This window comes from Leucopleurus acutus, assembly GCF_964270905.1.
Source record: "Leucopleurus acutus genome assembly, chromosome: 2".
NCBI lineage: Eukaryota > Metazoa > Chordata > Mammalia > Artiodactyla > Delphinidae > Leucopleurus > Leucopleurus acutus.
In genome coordinates this window covers 60729821-60747891 of record NC_139143.1, presented here as the reverse complement: position 1 = coordinate 60747891, position 18071 = coordinate 60729821, and the positions used below count along the sequence as shown (strand labels likewise).

The 18071-nt window shown below is 43.6% G+C and overlaps 1 protein-coding gene across 2 annotated transcripts in view; it reads right to left on the bottom strand.

Moving 5' to 3' along the window:
* Nucleotides 1-18071, bottom strand: part of ASTN1 (astrotactin 1) — a gene marked incomplete at both ends in the record, with an annotated part of 323470 nt that overhangs the window by 184695 nt on the left and 120704 nt on the right. For both annotated transcript variants that reach the window (XM_082865541.1, XM_082865542.1), the window contains one exon: nt 12991-13178. In XM_082865541.1, the coding sequence (XP_082721667.1) occupies nt 12991-13178 (188 nt within the window). The remainder of the gene's footprint in view (nt 1-12990; nt 13179-18071) is intronic.

Below are 18071 nucleotides of genomic sequence, written 5' to 3'. Positions count from 1 at the left end.
ACAGAAATAGTTACACAGCCCACTTCCCACTCTAACTTTTTCCATTAGATAAAACTAGGCAAAAATGAACATCGAATCCAAACTTGAGCAAAGAGGCAAAGGAACTCACAAAAAGCATGTAGGAGAGGGAAGCGAGGAAGAGGAAAGCAGCTGAATGTCCAGTGCCTCAGAGAGGACCTCACATTCCTGGTTCCTGATGGAAGTCTGGCATTGCCTTGTCCTTGTCGAGTGCTGTGCCGAGAACCAGCGGGACCCACCAGGAGGGGAAGGTGCCCTGTTAAGTGCCTTCACTGTTAGTCGGCAAGGCAGAGTTCATTATCCTGTCAGGAGTTTTCCTTCTAAAACAGACTTTTCCTCCTAACTGCTGTCCTGAGAACAGAGCACACAGGGCAACTGAAGCAGTCAGGTGAGGAAGAAATATAAAACCACTGGCTCAGGGGACTTCCCTGGTGGTGCAGTGGTTGGGAATCCGCCTGCCAATGCAGGGGGACACGGGTTTGATCCCTGGTCCGGGAGGATCCCACATGCCGCGGAGCAACTAAGCCTGTGCGCCACAACTACTGAGCCTGCGCTCTAGAGCCCACCAGCCGCGGCTGCTGCGGCCCGCGCGCCTGGGGCCCGTGCTCCACAACGGGAGAGACCGCCGCAATGAGAAGCTATCGCACCAGAACAAGGAGTGGCCCATGCTCGCCGCAGCTAGAGAGAGCCCGCGGGGCAGCAACGGAGACCCAATGCAGCCAAAAATAAATAAATTAATTAATTAAAAAAAAAAAAAAAAAAAAACACTGGCTCATCTGTGCTTGCCAGGAATCACGCCACCTCTGGCTTCGCTGAAGGCATTTTAGGTAGGAGGATAAACATCCTCTTCTTAGAGCACCCAAAGTCCTCCAGAGGTGATTCCACAGTGCTCTGTGGGACATTTCCCCTTACCAAGTCCCCCAAGCTGGAGGCTGTGGGCCCTTCCTATGACCTGATCCCTCACGTGGTCCGGAGGCCACTCCATCCTGGAGCACTTCCTGCCAGCAAAGGTGGGGACATGTGTAGGGAGACTCCCTGGGGACTGTGAAAAGCAGAGCTGGCTGAGCACAGGGGCCCTGGGCCAGCAGTTCAGCAAAATCTCAGAGTGCCTGCAGAGAGATCCCAGTGGGCCACAGGCAAGGGCTCACAGCCACCAAACTCCTTCCAACAGATCAGCGCCGTGGGAAGTGACAGATCCCTCCCAGGGCAGAACTGCCACCATCAACCCAACCTATAGGCACAGAAGCCCACCCTTTTCCCCACAGACCATGATCTCATGCTCATAAATGGAAAAAAGAAGAGCAGAGTTGCTGCAGGGGATGGAATCAAGTTCCTCGATATACTACCCTCAGGTCTGTTTTAACCAGGGATTGTTAGTGTCCCATCTGTCCTTCACTGTCATATTCCTAGGAAGTGAGATCTGGAGGCATCTTGAAGGGCATCTAGGCTGGGATTCCCGAGGCAGAGTACACACAACCCATCCAATGCTCCTGGTCGATGGCATGCTAATGGCTGGTAAATGTATGAAACATTTTTATTTACTTCATAAAATTTTATTTTTCCTAACCTATATTGAAATAATTAACTATTACTTCAAACCTATGATTTTGTTGGCATTTTCATCTGAGATAAAGCTAAAATAACTTCAAACTGAAAAAGACAGTCAATTTAAATAAAAATATTCTGAAAACACTAACACAGATTGTATAAAAATTTGGCAAAAAACCTGAATGCCTAAAGTTTTGAAAACATTCATATACAGATAAGAAAACTGTGGCTCAGGACGGTGAAGGAGCTTGCCTAAGGTTTCACAGACTCTTCTGGGGAAAAGAACTATAGTGAACGCCTCCTGACTTCTAATTCAGTGGTCTTATCCAACATGAGGCTGCTCGTCTCCTCGACCGAGCTTTAATCACTGTTGAGGAGAGAAAAAGGAAACACAGTCTGTATGAGTACAGCTAGGCTCTCAGCCTGCACCACTCTGCCATGGAAGCCCTGGCTGGGACATGTGGATGCTGCCCCATCCCAACTCCAGGTGGAGTCACAGGAAGGCGATTGTGACCTGGAGAGGCTGGAGGCCTTAGATGCTGGGGGCTGCTCTCGCTGATCAGCAGAGGCGAGTGGGGCTGGGGACTGACACAGCCAGTGGAAAGCCTGAGGATGGTGACCTGGATGCATAGACTCCATGAAATTTCGGGAATAAATAAGAGAATCAAAGAGAGATGCTTTAACGTCACTGCTGGGATGCAGAGCACGTCTGAGTTTGTTCTGTGTGGCAACTTACCTCACTCTGTAATAATGTGTCTAAGGCCCATAAATGCCAAATCCTGACATGTTCACTCATAAATCCAAAATACTTTTGTGTCTTAATCCCAAAGCCTTCCATCTTTTCCTCAGACAAGAGAGAAGGAGGGAGAAAACAAAAGGTTGAATCCTTTCATAAACATTTGGTATCAGATCTCCTGTAGGGATCTCATACAGCTCTGCCTTCTTTATGGTGCTGGAGCAGCAGAAGTCACCTTAGGTTCACGTAAAGCAAACGGTGGGACTGGGAGCCAGAGCCCAGAAGGCTCCAGATACTGTTCCATGAAGCACTTGTACTGTCAGGCACAGTCCAATGTATCAACAGAGCATCTGATTCATCCCAAGTTAGAAGGCTCCTTGACTCATCTCTGTTGCTATTTATGGACGTCAGCAGCAGTGATAGAGGTGTCAGGAGAATTCATAAATAGCAGGGCAGTATTAAGAGGCTCCCAACCGCCCCGGATGTACCGTGGGGGCCCCTATGCAACATTGAGGAGGGCTCCTGACATCAGCCTCTCACGTAGGCAAGACTTTGAATAAACTTGAGCTGATACTTGAAAGAGTCACAGCTGATTTTATGAGACGAGGTCTTAAAATGCTTTGTCCACCCTCAGCCTCCTCAGCAAGGCAGAAAGCCACCACCAACTCGTAAAGTCCTTCCGTGTCACCAACTTGATGGTGATGTGTCTGGAAGCACAATTCTACTTCCATACCCCATGTACATTTATATCAGGTATTTTGCTTTAAGGAGATATTCTAACATGAACAGGCATTTCATATAAGTCTACTGTGTATGGCAACGTTGAAACCAAGCAGGAGCCACAGGAAAGAGAAGACAGCATGTCTGCTAATCGGTATCCTGTTTATATTTCTTTTGTCAAGTCTAAGCACATTTTTGTTTTCATCAACGTTTGTCTTCACTAAACCCATCAATACCTCTCAAGAGAGGTTAATGTGAGTGCATTTCACCTGAACTTGTAAATACCATATGCCTTGAATTTTAGCAAGAACAGTCTTTATCAGTGCCTTCCTTAGGTGACAATTATAATCAATCTACGGGAGTCTAATAAAAACTAGCAAACTATTATCTTTTACATTGCAAATAGAACCCTATAACTTCTACCAAGTTGTTAGAGTCTAGTCTCTGTTTGGGCTCTGTAGACAAAATGAGGAGAATGTACTAGATCAGGGTCACTAAACTATGGCCTCTAGGCTAAATGTGGCCCACTGTCTGTTTTTACAAATAAAGTTTTATGGAACACAGCCACATCCATGCATTCATATACTGTGTATGGCTGCTTTGGCACTATAATGGCAAGAGATAGATAGTTGCAACAAAGCTTAAATGCGCTGCAAAGCTGAAAATGTTTACCATTTGGCCCTTTACAGATCCTTGGCCTAATCTCCTGCCATTGTCCATGCTAGAGGTCTCTCTGTGGGCCCAGCTAGCTCGATCTACTCTACCTAAATCTAGTTTGTCTCCAACCAAGGCCCATGGGTGTGGGTTTGAGGTCATATTTAAGGACAAACTTCAGGTCTGTGAGAGAATCCCAAAGCTTTAGGGAGGGGCAGAAGGTGAGAGAAGACAGCATGATCTGGAGGAAATATAACAGCATTAAGAATAAGAATCTGAGTTTTTCCACCAATGCTGACCCTGAATATCACCCATCATTATATGCCTTCTTTTTTCTCTTGTGAATGTAATAACAATCTTTGTATCTGTGGATACCTGGGCAGAAAAGGAATTCCCATAATGACGTCATTTGGTTTGATAAAAAAAATTAGTTAATTAATGAAGTTCTTCCAGGGAAGTTTGGAGCTGAGATTACCATCCTAAACCACAGGATAGCTGCTAGGAAACCCTGTTAAACAATAAAAGTGACTTAACAATGCCCTGGATGTCCATGACCACATCCCAGCTTTGTAATGGGCACCTTCTGTGGCCCTGATGTCCCTAATTGCCTCAGTCTTTTCCCTGAGCAAAACCCCTCTAGGACTCCTGTAAGATGTTGCTATGATCCCACCTGCTTTCCTGGCTCCCTAAGGTAGCAGGCCCCTGGGTAACACACTGCACACAGAAATTGTTACATCCAGCTTACATGGCACCCCAAGAGTTTACCTAGGCAATATTTACTAGGCACCTCCCACGGGCCAGGCACTGTAGGAAGTGCTTAATAAGAATCACCTCATTTAATCAGCATAACAGTCCTATGAGGTAGAATCTATTATCATTCCCATTTTACAGATAAGAAAAGTGAGTTTAGACAGACTGAGCAATTCTTCCAAAGCCACTAGAAAGTGTAGTAAGCGGCAGAATGAGGATTTAATTTGGTCTCTCTGATAGCAAAGCCACTGCTATAAACTACCATAGCTAGACCATAGAACTAAAGTACTATACCATAGAACTTATAGTATCCAGTGGCTTCTTGGCTTCTCAATGACCTCTGCTCAGATCCAACCCCAGGCTTCTGTAATGCTTGATCCTGCTGCCCAGTCTAGCTCTTCACTTTTTGAAGTGACTCAGAGACTCCACCATGACAGTATCTTGCCCATTTCTCTATGTGCCCTCCTAACCTTCATCAACCAAAGGGTTTCTGCTGTGCTAGCCAGAAGAAGCACATTTGTTCCACAGCCTACAAAACTGGAGAAGCCAGCCAACCCTCATGCCGCCAAGCTGCAGTCTTACAGCAGAGTGAAGTCTGAAGTCAGATATACTTGCCTGGAATTCTGGCTCCACCTATGTGAAATTCGGTCTGTGATTTACTTCCTCTACGCCTCAGTGTTCACATCCGAAAAATGGGAGATTTAATACTATTTCACAAAGCTGCTATGGAAATTGATTGATATTATTCATGAAAATAATCCCATACGTTGTCTGGGACACAGCGAGTGAACGGATAGCTTCATTACTACGAATATTACCACTTCCTAATATTGATTTAAACTCCACAGAGATTATGACTCTTTATTTCAAAAAGATCTTCAGGGATTTTTGGAACTAAGTACTTAAAAGTAAATTGTTGGCATCTGTATCAAGTGAGCTAAATTGCTGAACAGAATATTACATCAAGTTGTTAAAAGACATTAGCATCCTTGTGAAAATTTGGCCTCTTAGCTATTTTCCTTGCTGTCTGGAGAAATGCGGGTAACTGAAGGCCTCTAGGAGCTTCAGGAAAGAGAAGAATAGAATTGTAAGGAGGACACAAAGAATGGAATGGAACAGGGAACCGCTTGATACTCAGTTCTGCCAAAGGCCATCCTCAAACATTAAGTGTTAATAATATGATTGAATGTTCCTTGAAAGCAGAATCTTGTCTTATTAGTTTTCTATTTCCTTAATAGTTAAAAAAGTACCTGAAGCCTGACATATCATTGAATGAAAGAATCAATAACTAAATGAATGAATGAGTCAATGATTTTTTAAAATCAATGATAGGTCAATGATGTTTTTAAAATGCTTTTTTGGTTTCTAGAAATTTACTGCAAAAGTGTGAAAGTATGTATATGAAGAAGCCTAAGTTTACTGTTACATGACTTTCACAATTTTGGAGTTGGAAGTCCCCAACTTCCCTCCTCCCTTCTCTGCCAATCAACCCACTGTCAGCTGTGAGGCAGAGTGGTTGCAGCCAAGGTTAGTAGGTGGGGTCAGCTGAGCTGAACAGACTCTCAAATTCTGGGGTTAGCTTCCTGGTGTAGCCACAGAAAGACAGATCTGCATGCCACCTTGGTTGTGGGTCCTAGTGCTCAAAGAGTTAGTGGCTGTGAAGTAACAGTGGGGACACACGTCAGTTGAGTCTCAGCAAACAAAAGTTGACAAAACAACCAAAGCCGGTAAAAGGACATGTAATAAATACATCTTGGGCGCTCACTATGGGCTAGGATATGAGCTGGTTGCTTCTTAGAGTATACAGACTCTGACAACTGCCTCAATTCAAATCCTGGCTCTGCACCTTTAGGGTTGTTTGACTTCAGGTAACTTTCTTAGCTTGTCTGGCCCTCAGTCCCTTCGTTTGTAAAATGAGATAATAACAAACTCTACCTCATGCTGTTGTGATACGAATAAAAAATAAGCTAATGTATATTGAAAGTACTTAGATAGGAAGTACATAGTAAGTGCAAAATTAAGACTGTGATGATGATGTGATGGTGGTGATGAAATCTTTCGATCCTCCTAACACCTCTACAAGTTAGATTGTAGTTGCCCACTGTATCAAACAAGTGAATCATGGACTCATGACTTATCAGCCTCTACTAAAGGAAGTGGTTCCAAGCTGTCCCTGGAGCAGGAGTGACCATTTTCTGTGTCACCTAAGCCAACCTCCCCATAACTATAGCCAACAGAAGAAGGCTGGTTAAGGTTACATCTACCTATGGGATAATTTGATAGGAAAGTCTCTGAACATACAGGAACTATGGTAACTAGTGAGGTCCAACTATGGTAACATACAGGAACTATGGTAACTAGTGAGGTCCAACTATGGTAACTAGTGAGGTCCGTTCCCTGAGTTAGAAAAAGGGTGGGGGGAAGTAGGGAAGCTGGCAGCCGCAGGGACAAAACTGGAAACCTTGTAAAGCTGAGAGCAGTCAGGTGAGGTCATAAGTGAGGTGACTTGACGAGTGAATGGATAGTACAAACATTTTATAAAAGTGGCAAAATGGGGAAAACATTTACAGAGTAGACTGGACAAAGTTTCTCATTATGGCCACAAAAGTAACAGAAACAGGTGCAAAAAGCCAAACCACAAAGTGCTGAGGCTGGGGGCTGACAAGATGACTTGGATCCTGCACAACCTACCTGTTCCAGGCTTCATGAAATTCTGCTTTTTAGATTTTTTTTTTTAAATCAGAGGATTTCTGTCTCCCTTACCTCCATATGAATTTCTATAGTAAAACTCCATTACAAAGAAGGTCTCAGTAGATCTCCATTCTTTAAAGCGAAAAAGGCTAACCAATGCATACATCTCACAGATGAGGTAATGAAGCTTCCCAAAAGGACAGCAGATTACATAAAGTGGTAAAGCCAGATCTGAAGACCACCTTCCAACTAAATGCAGTGTTTCCTTCCACTACACCCCAGTTCCCACTCTACAGGAATGGGGGGGGGCAGCCAGCAAGATGGAATAGCTGATCAATTGAAATGGCTAATGGATTCACATGTACCTGCACCTAATGCATGTTGACAAGAGATGCACAACCAAACCATGGTGCCAGATAGAGGAGGTTTGCAAGCCAACTCTCCCTCAGTACTTGGAATAGGCTTCAAATGGACCCTGGCATCTCCAGTCTGTCGCACATCAGACAGTCAGAGACAACCCAAGAACAAAGGGGTTTTGTTTTTAGGGGTCTTGCTATTTTAGGAACTGCCCACCCATTTTCCTCATGGAAGGCCAAGAACACAAAGATGGCTTTGGTAGGTGGACAGTATGGCCAATAGGTCAATCTAGTCCCATGATGGATGGCTTGAGTTCCTAGATAAGCTCCCTGGACTGAATCAGGACCTGTCTTTCTGTACCTTCCAAAGGTACAGAAAAAGTGATTCTGATGAATGAATTTGCTAACAAATTTTTTGTAACAGATTTGTTGAAGGTAAAAGGTACTGAAAGAAAAAGTATCTAGCCCTCTCTCCTATGCCCACGTGCACCTAATAAGTACCGGACAGTCTTGGTGGCACATAGCAATGAACATGCTTAGAACTGCTCTTCTCTGCCCTAGAAATGGCTGAGCTTTAGGAGTGAAATGAAGACAGATTCAAGCAAGTAATATGTGACGCTTTGGCAGCTGAACTGAACTTGAGTAAGGATGCTCAAGTAAGAGCAAGGATGGGTCCTTGGGCACAAAGTTGTCTGCAGTTCTGGAAGCACAATCTTAGGGTCCCCCATACGTGTGTTCTGTGGGCTTTGCACTAACTCAGCCCCAAGTGTGACCTCCCCAGAATGGAACATCCTGAACCTTGTTTCCTACATTTTTTCTCCCCAAAGAGAACTATGCGCCATGGGCTCACCTGGGGCTCCCAGCAATGAGGAGCCTGGGGACCCCTGAGGAGCCAGCAGTTGGAAGCCACAGGAACCTGCAGACACTGGCCAATGGGCTCCACACAGCCGGAGCTAGTGGTCTTGCGTAGCACCCAGGATTCATTGATGGGTTATCTTCATAAAACTCTCAGAGGGATAGACAAATGCTCAAAGATTATTTTTTTCCTCATTTGTGAACTGTGCCTAAGAAGGCTGAACTACAAAAAATATTATCATCTACCAATGGGAGTTATCACTAATATATATATATATATATATATAAAACATATATTAGTTATCACTAATATACATACATATATATCAAACTGAAGCTTTTTTTTTTTTTTTTTTTTTTTACTAACTGAAGCATTTTTGAAAGGCTACTTGCTGTGAAAAATATACTTAACCAGGGCTTCCCTGGTGGCGCAGTGGTTGAGAGTCCGCCTGCTGATGCAGGGGACACGGGTTCATGCCCCGGTCCGGGAAGATCCCACATGCCGCGGAGCGGCTGGGCCCGTGAGCCATGGCCGCTGAGCCTGCGCGTCCGGAGCCTGTGCTCCGCAACGGGAGAGGCCACAACAGTGAGAGGCCCGCGTACCACAAAAAATATATATATATTATATATATATATATATATACACTTAACCAACCCATATGCATATAGGAAGTCTATTAACACTGCCATCTTTAATTACAATGATGAAATAAGTAGATAATCCATTAAAATTATATTATGTACCATTAAATTCTTTTGTGTACTTTAAAAAGAAAAATGTAGATCACATGGTAAATTAGCAAAAGGACAATATGGAAATTTAAATCCACACAGTCTGACCGTCTAATGTAAAGTCATATTAAAACTTGACCTTCAATGGAGTAAAAAATTTGCTTATAACTGAAGAATTCCTTGACTTCTGGTTTAAGCTCACATAGCAATTTTCATTTGATGATTTTGCTTTCACTTGTTCGAGAGTTTGCAAAAGAGAATCCTTGTGTACTTTTGTAGTTTTAAACGTCAATTATCTTGCAAAATTCGAAATAAATCTCTTCAGCCACATCTGAATCATGCAGGAGGTTAAAATACATCATGTGACCCTCAAAGCAGTAATATAAGATTTCAGGAAGGAAATCCAATTATTCTCTGTAAGGAAGAAATAGTACTTCTTTGGAAAAAATAATTCAAAAATTTTAGGATGTGACTGAAAAATAAGAAAAGCAAAAGGTTTTTTAAAGTTTTAAATTGCCAAGTTCCTAGCTGAGGTATTGGTTTTCTGTAAGCCCACGATTTTGCTGATGGTATGTATATACTGGGCACAGTGTAAGAGAGAACTTACCAATTTTCATCCATACAATGTCAAAAGGATACAAAAAAAGGGTTTTCCTCTATATCTCATTCTCTCATTACTTATATTGACACTTTGTGTGTAAATAAAACACAGTAAATGCAAAATATAAAAACAAACGGCAGTCTCTGCCCTGAGGCTATATGGATGAGAAAAGTGTAAATACAAAATGAAAGAAATGTAAACTTCAAGGTGTTCAGAGAACCATTAATTCCCTCTGCACATACCAGAAATATTTCGGATTATTAGTTAAGCTTTTAAATATACATTTTCTTAACAAAAGAGAAATGGTTGGGTATATTCATGTTTTTTTGTTTTTGTTTTTTTAATATTCATGTTTTGATAACCTTAAGTTTTCTCTTTTTTGAATTATGCTATTTGGATCCAACTAAAAACTGCATCAGTATTGATTGTTATAGTTAATGAAAAATAGCCCTGCTATTGTTATTTCATAACTAACAGGGTTTGGGTAATAAGACTTCATTTAAGTGCATTTCGCTGCCCAATACTGTTACTAGTCAAAGGATTTTGCTATCTTCTAACATTTATAATGTTGTCATTCCAGGTGACTCAAATGGCTGCCTACCTACTTCCAAAAGATATGGCATAAAGTGTATCATATAAAGTCTACCAATCCCTGTGTCTCTTAAGAAGAAACCATCAGAGACTCTGGGAACGACATCTTCAAACAGGATACCTTCAGGCTTGATTTCTAAGTTGAGGGCAGATACAAAATTTCAAACTTTGAAACTGTTTCTAGAATAGAATGTAAAGGATAGGAGAGACAGTGTCTGAGGGTGGATGCACTAGGAATGGAGGTAGGCGGGATGGCAAGAGGGGCGGCAGGAGGCTCCACTGACCACACCATCTTGGCAAGGATGGGAGGGAGTACTTATATCTTCAGTTCACCTCGGGGGCCCTGTGCTCCTGCAGAAGCCACAGGCTTTCCTGAATTTTTCATGGAGATGTGGACCCATCCACATCCAAGAGGGCAAGCCAGCGACAAATGCCAGACTTGCCCACCCTTACCCCTTACTCAAGCCCTTTGAACCTCTGCCCCCTTCAGCTTAGTTGAAAATAACATAGAATAAACTAAAGTCAAGCTGAAGGAGTAATCTCTCCCATTTCATTTGGAAAACTTAACATCATAGTTGGTCTGCCATGGGTAACCAGTAGCATACGAAGGAAAGAGCTCAAAGAATCCCAGGTTTAAGGCTGACTTTTGTTCTCTTTCCAGTTCAGTGTCCACTTCCCATTAATTCCTGCCCAGCGGGGCTGAACAAAAAGCATTAGCAATGTAGGGCTTCTTGTAAGGGTTATTACGTTTTGGGGACCCCATCTATTTCCTCACATTCTTTGGCATCCCTGATCAGCCCCCCATCCCCACAAACAAGCACACACATACACATGCATACACACACACTTCTCTGGAGAATCTATTGGAGCACCTCATGCTGAGCATAGAAGATGGGGTCCTTGCTACACTGAAGATATCATGTAGCAACCAGGACAGTCTTTGGACTGTCCTCCCACAGATGCCCACACCACTTCCCCAACCCCCACTAAACACACCTTCTGACACCTCGCCTGCCTTAACCTCTTACACTCAGGGTCTTTCTTTCAGACACAGCCACTCCCAACGTTAGTTCCTGGGAATCTCTTTACAGTTCTCTTTACCCTAAACATTTCTGTGGTGTTACAAAGACTGGACCTTTGAAATGGTCTTGGACCAGAAGAAAACAAAAACTATCCATCACAATAACCGCTTCCCACATTGATGGGAGGATGTGGATAGCTGGTGGAAAGTCCACCATTGTACCCTTCTTTCCAATCAGACCACATGATAAAGACAAAAACAATGTGACCCCTGCATCTGTCACCCCAAGCAATGCCAGGGCTGATTCTGCAGGTCTGCCCGATCTCACCACAATCTGGAAACTACAAGCTACGTTGAAGAAGACAAGCTTCCCTGAGAGAAGAAACAGTGGTCTTTGACTAAGGATGCACAAGTACTCTAACCCTAATGTTATAAACCCCAATTAATTTGTAAATGTGAGGCACAGTAATCTGATTTACCTGCTCACTTTTTGGCATATCTGGACACTGAAGTTTTCCTATTTGCTATTCAAGGACTCTTTTCTCAACCACATAGTTTAAACAAAGTAGAGCAGCTGTGCATACGCAGGTAATCTATCAAGTCACTTATTCATGGAGACACTGGCTGAGGAAGAAATAGAAGGCTTGCAGTCTGAGATTTTATCAGAGATTTTATAGGGATATTTTCCATGCCAAATATTTAGATAATGAAAAATTTAATACATCTAAAACGTGCTCAGTTTTCCCCAATCTAATACACAAAACTAAACAGCACATAGTGATGGTACCAGAGTAATAGATTCATTAAAGTTTAGATCAAGACCTCGTTTGGTACTCTGTTGAATTTCCTAACAGTGAAAGAGCCCATCCCCTCCCATACATATAGTCCGCAGATAATCAGTCAAGTCTCAACCTGCTTTCAAGCTACCCCAGGAGCAGGTGATGTACCGATTTTACTAATAAAAATACCAAGTGAATCAGGCACGTTCCACTTCTACTGGGAAATGCATTCATTTATTCCACAAATAATTATAATTAAGCATTAGCTATGTGAATGCATTACTCTAGGAGTTGAAGACACACCAATGAGCAAAGCAGTGCCAAACAAAGCCCGTGCCTGCCGCCGTGGCACTTACTTCCTAGTGAAATCCTGAAACACAAGTTCCTAGAATTTTAGGAAAAATTCCCTAATTTTCAGAAGGGATATCTTAGAAGCGATGTTGATGGTGATGTTTCTGAGATGGGCTAGAGAGAAAGGCAAGTATCCACTGGCACACCCTTTATTGTAAGAGGAGAGAAAGCCAGGTCTGATTTTTCTCCCATCGGAAGAGGGCTCGGTAGCAGCGAGCAGCTTGGCAATTCAGCCCCTCAGCAAACATTTATGGAGAAACTGTTACAAGATATTCTGATCTAATTGAATAATTCCTTTCTAAGACAATCCACTACCCCCATCTGACACCGTCTCTGGTTTGTAGAAGTCACTCCCCGTCTAGGCATGTTCTTAGAACAGTCGGGTAATGGTGGTACAGAAGTAACTGCAATTTTTACTTACACCACAGGTGGAGATATTTCCCATAAATGGGAAATGTACTTATTAACAAGATCAACGATCAGACTGTGGAGCTGGGTCCTACAGAGCTCTGTCTACAGCACCCAGACTCTTAATGTCAAGGAAGTACAAGCCATAGCCTGAGAGGCTACAGTTGTGCTGCTCTTACCATGACTGAGATGTGGAGGATTCTCAGCTCCTCTTCTGCCGACTCACGCTGGGGCTCTTCGGTTGGGTCTTGTCCAGGGAGGCTTGGGGCACCGTCTTGGTGGTGGATGTGAAAAAGTAGAGTGCCATTCTCCAGCCACTGCTGCCTCCAGCGCACCAGAGGGATGTCCTCCGTGTTCCCTGAGATCTCTAGAGGACAAACACCAAAGGCAGAGGTCAGAATTCCAACTGGACCAGTCCGAATCTCCTTTTCGTCTCCTTCTTAGATATTGGTACCAATTAGCCAGTGTCAGATGAAGACAACAAAGGGTTTCTAACTATAGTTAAGTCAGGCTTACTGCTGCTCCAAATCTCAAGAAAGGGAAGAGGCCCTGAGATGAAGAGAATTATCCCCCCATCAGTCTTTGCACCATAAACTAGTGGCCCAGCCTCTCACCCACTGAGAAAAATACAAAGGTAAAATTTCAAGTTCTTCCCCATATTTCTATGATCAATAGCATCCTTTACTTAGTACAGTTTGAATACCCTGATGACCTCTTGAGGTAAATAGAAGATTCTTTGCCTCTTGTAAATTTGAAAGTGTGAGTTCCCTAGAAATTACTCGGAGACGCCAGTGCGTCTGCCAAGGAGAGAGTTGGTAATTACTGTGCAGGGAACTGGCACTTACAGGAGAGTCCTGGGAGGTTACTGCAGAGCCACTGGAGCTGACAGGTTATTTCTAAAACCACCGTCATGTGCTGCATAGTCCACTGGAGATGTCTGATGCTTGCTTTGGCAGGAGTAATGTTTTAATTCCCTTTAACAGTCCTCTTCATTTTTGCAGAGCAAAGGTGGTACACATGAGAGGGCTGTGAAGAAGCAGGCCCTTACCACAGACATACGCACTCACCTGCTTTCAGGCACTGAAATATCATCAGCAAATAAATAACAATATACCAAAACCTACTATGTACTTCATACTGTAGGTGTTAAGCGGTGCTGCAGAAGCATACTGTTATGTGTCCCTTTCTCTAATATTCCTAAGCAATATCAGATCGAAGCTTTGAGACATCCCACAACAGAAAGAACCTGATTAATCCAGCTTTCTTGAGCTTCATGTGGCCCTAAGATCATTTTTTCCTTAACAACTATTATCATCCTCGGAAACTCATATTCTGCTGAACATACTTTGGCAGAGCATGGCTTTGTCAAATTTCATCTTTTTTTGAAAGGCATGGCTTCTTCTCCCAAAACTTATCACCTTTGACTAAACAATTCAATACACGGAAAGAAGATATAGTAAGATCTGTTTAGAATAGTATTCTCATCAAGTTACCACAATCATAAAGAGGAAAGCAATTTTAAATATTTATACAGTTTATAAATATCTTTCATTCTTTGTGGGAGTATACAAATGATGTTCTGCTGTATTTATTTACTTATATAGTTATTCATTAATTTATTTAACAGACACACATTGGGCATGTATTATGTACGCACCAGGCACTGTTCTAGGCACTGAGAGACTAATCTAAATGAGGCTCTCAACAAGTTCTCCAAAGCCATCCACTGTGAATGAATGTGTAAAGTGTTACACCACGTGCATAAAAGTTTTGTGGAAACAGAAGAAGGAAGGAGTAATCTTGCTTGGGTAGAGGGTGGAAGATGGGAGGAGAGTAGCATTGCCAGAAGCAAAAGATCCTATAGTTTTGGGCCTTGAAGTGTGAGCGGACTTCCTATAATAGATAGCGAAGTGGGGAACGGACATTCAGACATTGATAGAAGAATACGTAGGAGGAGGAGGAAGATGAAGAATACTGGCTGGTCCTCTCAGGGAAGGTCAGTGAGAAGGATTCATGAGCCACAGGTCATCAGCCTATGATGATTCCCTAGCTCATCCTACCATCCTACCTCTCCTCCAGGGAGGAGAATAAATTTTGGAGTGTACAGGAGGATGAGGGTGCAGCAAAAACAAGGTGCTCAGGGTCCCCTTCATTCTTAGCTTCTCTCCCTAATTGCCTGAAGGACTTAGTCATCCTGTTGGGTTGGTAAGCTGTTCATGCTCTGGAAGTGACCGGCACAAGCATCTAGGAAGCTGCGGTGGGCAGAGGGTATGCAAAAGGCTCCCCTGCAGCCTGGTCCTGGCTTTCCCCAGGCACAGCTCCATTTGTTAAGTGAGGCAGTGACAAAAGCTTCCCAAGTTCATCTTTCCTCTAAGGGGTCTTTACAGACTTCCAGGTGAACAGAAACTCTTCGGCGCACCTCCAAGGGTGTCTGCATAGACCCGCGGCTGCTGCATGACACTTCATCACAAGTCCTGCGATCACAAACCCTGCTCGACAGCACTCACTCTTTCTAACCACTCATCAAGGCTCCACATCAAAGCACTGGGAAGATTCTTCCTGGGAAACACACCCTTCTCTCCCAAGTCCATTTCCTGACGTTGCAGTAGAAACCAAACTCCATCCCCTTCTCATCACAGACATAAAAATCACAAGCAGCGACAGCTCCTAATAGAGCACCTAATGGCACAATTAAATCACCTAGAGCAACACACGTCCAGCCTCTTGCCTGCACCTGCTCTATTCCACACGTCAGGTCCCACTTTAGCCCTTCCTGTAACTATTCAAGAGGAATCCAGCACCTCATACCTCTAAAGCACTCAACAAACTGGCTTTCTGTTTCCCAGGAGACCCTCATCGAGGAGGTCAGGCTCATTACCCCTGTTTTAACTGTGGAAGCAGAGACAAGTAAATACCCAGACCAAAGGCACCCCAGCCTGACACAGAACAGGGACTAAGACAGATGAATGAATTTCTATCAGATCCCCTCCACCTCCAACACAGGCATCAGAGGACATGACCTTCGAACATGCATAAAGAGAGGAAGCAATTGAAAGCCCATGGGGTCTTTCAGGAATTTTTGTGCCGCAGTATTTAAATTTTTTGCACAAAGCCTTAGTATTCCATGAGTTCTTTTACAACTGAAATATAATTCACATACCATAAAATTCACCCTTTCAATATATACAATTCAGTGGGTTTTAGTATATTCACAAAGTTGTGCAACCATCACCATTCTAATTCCAGAACCTTTTAATCAGCCCCAGAAGAAACCCTGTACCCACTGGCAGCCAGGACTGTTTCTGAGAAGGAAGGACGCCTGCTCCAAGGTTCTAGGAGCGATGGTACTAAGGAAAGAACGGGTGCAGTGGGGGTATGGGGAGGTGGGCTGAGAGCACAGAATCTCTAGCCTTGGCTTCCAGCCCAGCCCTCTGAACCTATCTATGGGTTATTCATGGCAAATTCCTTTGGAAAATGATATCCTGATTCTGCCTGGACCAGAATCATCATAGAGGGGAAAGGGTGAAGGAAGGAGGGTGCCATGCCTGCCAGTGAAGGTGTCTGTCGCTTTTTAGGTTGAAGATAATTACAGAATGATAGTTTCCTCCTTGGCTTTTTTCCCCTCTCCTGGCAAGATCTGACACAGGAGAGCTAAAATGCTAAACTAGGAACTTACTTACTTATGCTATATCTGGCCTGGGTCAACCAATGAAAAATCACACAGAGCACAGTAAATGTCTTGTGAATTTCATCGCAGTGGGGCTGAGATCAGAGCTTGGAACATCAGTGTAATCACGTTGGTCTGGATGTCAGCAGAATATCTCAAGAAGAATAAGTGCTCAGAAATTGCTTTACCAATGCAAGCCTGACCTGGGACTCCCAAGGAGCAAATGTGGGAGGTGATCAAATAAGTTACTTTAGTCCAAGACCTCCTGAGGGCTGTGGACGAGGCTCAAACAGAGCCTTTGCCAGTGTACTGAATAAAACAGGTGCCAACAGGAGCCTGCACGGTCAGATCTCAATATACCACAGGTGGCACGAGCACCACAGCCATCACCACACTGTGGGGCTGAGATCTCCAGAAAGGTAAGGCTGCCCTTACTTTTAGCATTCCATTTGTCCCATTCTTACCCTCTGTTAACCTCACAGATCTCAGCACCTCCAAAATTCTGGAATGCCCGAAATTTACAGAAACCAGGATGCCATTCATTCTTTTTTTTATAATATATGTTTTTTTCCCTTGTAATGAGAACTCTTTTTAAAAATAGTTATTTATTTATTTATTTTATATCTGGCTGCGTCAGGTCTTAGCTGCGGCACACGGGATCGTCTTTGCGGCATGCAGGATCTTTCGCCGCAGTGCGCAGGCTCTTTGTTGCAGCGTGCTGGCTTCTCTCTAGTTGTGTCATGCAGGCTCCAGAGCATGTGGGCTCTGTAGTTGCAGCACACAGGCTCTCTAGTTGTGGCTCGCATGCTCAGTAGTTGTGGCACGGGCTTAGTTGCTCCGCTGCATGTGGGATCTTAGTTCCCCAACCAGGGATCGGACCTGCAACCCCTGCATTGGAAGGTGGATTCTTAACCACTGGACCACCAGGAAAGTCCCAGCCATTTATTCTTGAATACACAACGATCCTTGGAGCACACTCTATTTGCCACATTTAGCAAGTTGTGCTACATGGTTTCTACTCTCAAGGAGCTTTTGGTCTAGTAAGAAAATGAAGACAGAGCCATGAATAAGTACTCTAAACCGTAATAGCACTGCTGGGTGAGAGGGTGGTACTTGGCTGGGCATATACCCTTGGAAAGGGATAAAATGGGAAGAAATGTTGGGGGTCAATTCGAGATGAAGAAAACAGTGTGTGTAACTGTGTAAAGGAACAGCAGGATGATGCGTGTTTGCAGAGTTGCGGGAGGTCTGGTTATGCTGCAGAGTGAGGATATGGAGAGGAGGAGTAGAGGACTGGGCTGAAAATCCAGATTGGTGTCAACTGTAAAAGTTGTGAATGCCAGTTTTAAGGAGTTCAGAGCTAATGGAAAGTCATCCGTGGTTTTATTAAGCAGAGGAATGAATAAAGCCATGAGTAGAAAGATGAAGAGGACCCAGAAAGAGTAGCAGATAGACTAGACTCAATCACAGGCCCAGTGTAACTCCGATCCTATATTCTGCAGGAAACACGATACTAAACTGGAACTCAGGAGACCTCGGTCTAGAGTAACCTTGAATGGAATGCCTGGCTTTGAATTTTCTCATCTGTATACG